Genomic DNA, 4,851 nt, shown 5'->3' on the forward strand with positions numbered 1-4,851 from the left:
TATATGTATAAGTTTGCATAAGTGACTTAAGCGAATGTAAAAGAGTTCCACTTTTAAATAACAGATAAATCGCGACTGAATAATTTTCTAATATTAGAAAATTCACATTTTTCAATATTCAATTTTCATAATGTAGTATTCGATGTAGTACTCACAATCCACTTGATATTAGATATGCCCACAATAACGATACCACATACTGTACAACAGATCAAGTGCCAACTATGGTATAAATTCCTGTCGTTGCAATGGTTGCGAGAGGGGATACCATTACTTCCACATTATTTCTCCAATGGATTTATATAGTTATAATAGCATTTCATAAAGGAGTCTTTCTTTTTCACGTGCGTATCGATAACATTGCTTAATAAGATGAAGATACGAAAACTTTTTCCAAATGGCGGGATAATGCCAGTACGATCAAATTACAACATTTTATCATGCAATCAGTGAAGACTATCATCTCGTCGTTTCGAGAAAAATATCCATTACGCAATACGCTATTGCGTTCCCTAATAGGAACTTAATAGCTCACGTGAGCTCTGCAATGTTTCATTGAATTGCGAGTCTCCTGACGTTCAGCTCATAGTCACCGGGTCGAAGAATTCGCCGATTAAAACAACACATGCGTTGTTGTTTGTAAAGTACGCTAGTTAAATCGAATGAATTACGCATTTTGATAAGCGTTCCTATCCGCGTCCGCACAAGACTGGAAAGTTCTCAAATAGATTCTGCTAGAGACGATGGCCTTTCAACATAGTTACTGCGCCCATAACTTCATCGTTTTCATGGGATTTTATTCCTAATGGTATCAGCGTGTATCCAATGTCCAATCAGGTTTAGAGCTTCTTGTCACTGGGTTTACGTAACTTTACGCGACTCTTAACATTTTAACAACGCGCTCAAAAGGGTATGAGTATTATTTTGCGACTGCATTATCAGTCGCAGATCTTATCTGGCTTCAAGCAGTTTATTTGCATTTGCGGTACCAAAATGGCTGCTCGCCGCGGAAACCGCAACGGCGTAATACGAAACCATTGAGCTAAATTTTCCACGGGTTAATCACCGACAATGCTCGACTCGACGGTAATACGCGTACGTTAACTGCGACATTTTTATACCTGTATTCGTTGTTGCGGCACGCTTTAATAAACGTTCACCATTTTTCTTTCACCATTGCTTATCACTATATGTACATATATGCGTCTATAAGATTTTATTAACTCTTCATTATAAAATTACTATATTATCTATTATTGTATGTGTACAAAGTAACTAATAATTCTTTGTACCCAATGAATAATTTAGGGTAGGGTAAGCATTTCATTTAAAAAATACGCTCATTTCGTTCACTTGTTATTCGAGCCACCCTCTAATAATAGCCTCCCTAATGCAAACATTATTACACTTAATATTATGTTGCAAAATAAGTTCTTTCTTTATTAGTGTTAATTCTGTCTGAATTACATTTTAATTTTTTAAAAACCATAGTCCATTTAAAGATTGGGTGCTTAAAAATGAGGAAAGCTGATGTTCTCACAATCAGTTCAATTTTGAAGTTGAAACAGCCGGTGATCTTCCCATGAAGTAAAAGGGATTTGAATGCCGCCATGGCAGCGTTCGTATAATTGGTCCCGCACGGCTCGCTTCCCCTCTTTTTCGCGCGTATTTCGATCCCCATTACTATTCTCCCCATGCGCGTTCGCTGACCATGCCTAGCATACCCCCATCAAGTACCAGTCCCTACCATGGTCGCGTCGTCCCCACTTTCCGGCCGAGGGACAAATTATACGAACGCTGCTCCATGGATGCTACGTCAGCACAGCGCCATTAACAGTACCATGGCCATGGCCGTCTTATTAGAGATGGCCGGACAGTACGCTAACTGGCGCTTACTATATTCTTTATAAGTAACACATTTATAAATATCAGAGACATTTATATCAGTTGTGTTTGCTATGTTTATAATTCTTATATATTTGTTATACATAATTGATAACAAATATTACAAATTTCAGAACACGCATATATATTACACTCCGAGAACTTAATTTTTGATATGTTTACAATTTTAAATCTAAAATGGCCAACGAATGGAAGCGTCCGTGATTATATAGTTGTTCAAATGGATGCACAAGAACACACTTTATGTTTCTACATCATGACATTATACACCTGAGAATTACTGTTTTGAGAAGTCATTAAGTACTTCATTACAATTGTTTTATGAAATATCATGACGGCACTTACATTTCATATGTTCAATAAGCAAATTCAAAATTACGTGGGACCTCATTGAGGGCGGCACTTGTGGGCTCAACATCGAGAGGACTAGAGGACTCTCATTTCCTCTCTGACTCTGATGTAGTGAGAGATCAGATAAAGTAAGATAAAGTGAAAGCGTGCAGCGAGAGATCGTTCTGTATTCGCAAGAATAATCTGAATAAATTTTGAAATATTGTCAATATTGATGCCATGGTTCGACCCTGATAATTTCTAAGCAAAATCAACTTCGCACACGTACACGCTTATAATTTATATTAAGAATTAGTGCCTGATAGATACGTAACCTGAAACTTACTTTTTGGCATTGGAAAGTTTAGTATATAAAGAGCACGAAACAATTGACCACGAAAAGGAAAACTGCTATTTCAAGCAACTGAAAATACAAGCGATTATTATAAATAACCATTAAGAGGCGTTTGGTAATATATTTTTCAGATTTACCTTTTCCCATAATTAAGTATGAAAATTTAAAATACGATATTAGTATTTTATCAGAAACATAACTATTGATGAACATATGTATGTGTATTTTTCTATAGTTGAATCAAAATCAATTCAATGATTTTTTTTAGCACTTGAGTTTCGTAAATTTTGAGAGTAAGCAATATTTACAATCACAATGAAATGTCATTATGAAGTATTGGGAGTACAAAGAAATGCTACTGATGATGATATAAAAAAAGCTTATAGGAAATTAGCATTGAAATGGCATCCAGATAAAAATTTAGATAATCCAGAAGACGCTAAAGAACAATTTCAAATTGTTCAACAAGCTTGGGAAGTTTTAAGTGATCCTCATGAACGTACTTGGTATGATAATCATCGAGAAGCTATCCTTAAGGGTGGTATTGATGAAAATTATAAGGACGATTCCATTGATCTCTTCCAATATTTTTCAACTACTTGCTTCAAAGGCTATGGAGATGATGAGAAAGGATTTTATACAGTATATCGCAGTGTATTTGAAAAATTAGCAGCTGAAGATGCAGAATTTGCGAAAGAAGAAGATTCAGACGAAGAAGTTCCAGGATTTGGAGATTCACAGAGCTCATATGAAGATGTTGTTCATAATTTTTATGCTTATTGGCAAAGTTATAGCACAAAAAGATCATTTGCATGGTTAGATACTTATGACATAAGAGATGCACCTAACAGAAAAGTTGTGAGGCTTATTGAGAAAGAAAATAAGAAAGTTCGAGATAAAGCTAAAAAGGAAAGAAATGAACAAGTAAGGAATTTAGTTGCTTTCGTACGTAAACGCGATAAAAGAGTGCAACTACACGTAACGAAACTGGCGGAACGTGCAAAAGAAAATTTGAAGAAATCAGAAGAAAGAAAAAGACAACAGGTATTAGAGAGACAAAAACAGTTAAAAGAACACAAAATGTCAGATTGGTTGAAATGTTCACACATAGAAGCAGAGCTAAAAGTTATTGAAGCCAATCTTAGTAAAGAATTTGGCGATGATTCATCTTCAGAGGATGATACAGATAATGAAAATACATCGAATGATAATGCTCTTTATTGTGTAGCTTGTAACAAAATATTTAAGACACAGAAAGCATTTTCAAATCATGAAAATTCTAAAAAACACAAGGAAAATATTACTACAATGAAAGCATTTATGATGAAAGAAGACGAAGAATTTGAAAGTTCCGAAGATATTGATGTTAGCTCTCAATCATGTTCAGAAAATGATAAAAAATTAGCGACAAATTCACAGATGCCTGATTTCTTATTAAATCCCTCTCAAAGTAATACAAAGGATAATAATATTGACAGACAGGAGACTTCAGAAGAAGAATTAATATCAGATGATGAAGACACAGATGAATTTCATAAGTCAAAACAAACGAAATCTTATCCAGTAGGAATCAAACCTGCTACAGGACCTCAAATGGATGATGCTTTTTACATACCACCGAAAAATAATGAAGATAATCATGAATATTTAACATCTGAAAGTGAGCTTATTTCTGATCAAGAAAATGAAGAAATTATGCAGTCTAAGAAAGAAAAGAAGAAGAAACGAAAGAAAAATGTTCAAAATCCAATAGCAGACCAAGTTGAGGATGACGACTCAAAAGTAAATGAAGATATTTTACTGTCAAAGAAACAACGTAAAAAGCAGCACCAAAAACAAACAATGCTTGGTAAATTTGAAAAGGTTTCTGATAAAACATTTGATGACAAATCAGAGGAGTGTGAAGGAGAGATGGGCAAAGAAATAACTGGGACTGAAGATAATTTAGAAACGAATAATGTAGTTAGTGAAAATTCTAAGATTAATAAATCTAAGAATTCAAGAAAAAAAACAGAAAAGGATGGTGAAAGCAAAAACAGAAAAGGATCACAAACTATTGAAGTTTCAGATTTGGCACATTGTTGTGTCACGTGTAAAGCTGAATTTCCTAGTAAAAACAAATTATTTGAACATTTAAAAAAAACAGGACACTCTGTATATATACCGAATCAAGTGAAAAATAAGAAAAATCAAGAGAAAACTAGTAACAGGAAGGGAATAGACAAAAGAAGTCATTGATATTTAAATAATTGAATTAATTT

General features: G+C 34.1%; 3 protein-coding genes across 5 annotated transcripts in view; 2 read left to right on the top strand and 1 right to left on the bottom strand.

The window, feature by feature from the left end:
* The window catches only part of LOC108631749 (BTB/POZ domain-containing protein 6-B), a 41,897-nt gene that overhangs the window by 26,000 nt on the left and 11,046 nt on the right, over nucleotides 1-4,851 (bottom strand). The window lies entirely within an intron of this gene.
* LOC108631747 (dnaJ homolog subfamily C member 21) lies at nucleotides 2,610-4,845 on the top strand. Its single transcript, XM_018035905.2, has 2 exons — nucleotides 2,610-2,705; nucleotides 2,859-4,845. The coding sequence occupies exon 2, from the start codon at nucleotides 2,906-2,908 to the stop codon at nucleotides 4,826-4,828; it is 1,923 nt and encodes a 640-aa protein (XP_017891394.1). The 5' UTR covers nucleotides 2,610-2,705; nucleotides 2,859-2,905; the 3' UTR covers nucleotides 4,829-4,845.
* The window catches only part of LOC113465154 (methyltransferase-like 26), a 4,036-nt gene continuing 1,796 nt past the window's right edge, over nucleotides 2,612-4,851 (top strand). Inside the window, exon 1 of the mRNA XM_026819128.1 lies at nucleotides 2,612-2,705. The gene's annotated coding sequence lies outside the window, so the exon portion shown is untranslated. The remainder of the gene's footprint in view (nucleotides 2,706-4,851) is intronic.

The sequence above is a fragment of the Ceratina calcarata genome, unplaced genomic scaffold (genome assembly GCF_001652005.2).
Source record: "Ceratina calcarata isolate Rehan_Ccalc_2016 unplaced genomic scaffold, ASM165200v1 scaffold93.2, whole genome shotgun sequence".
Taxonomy (NCBI): Eukaryota; Metazoa; Arthropoda; class Insecta; order Hymenoptera; family Apidae; genus Ceratina; species Ceratina calcarata.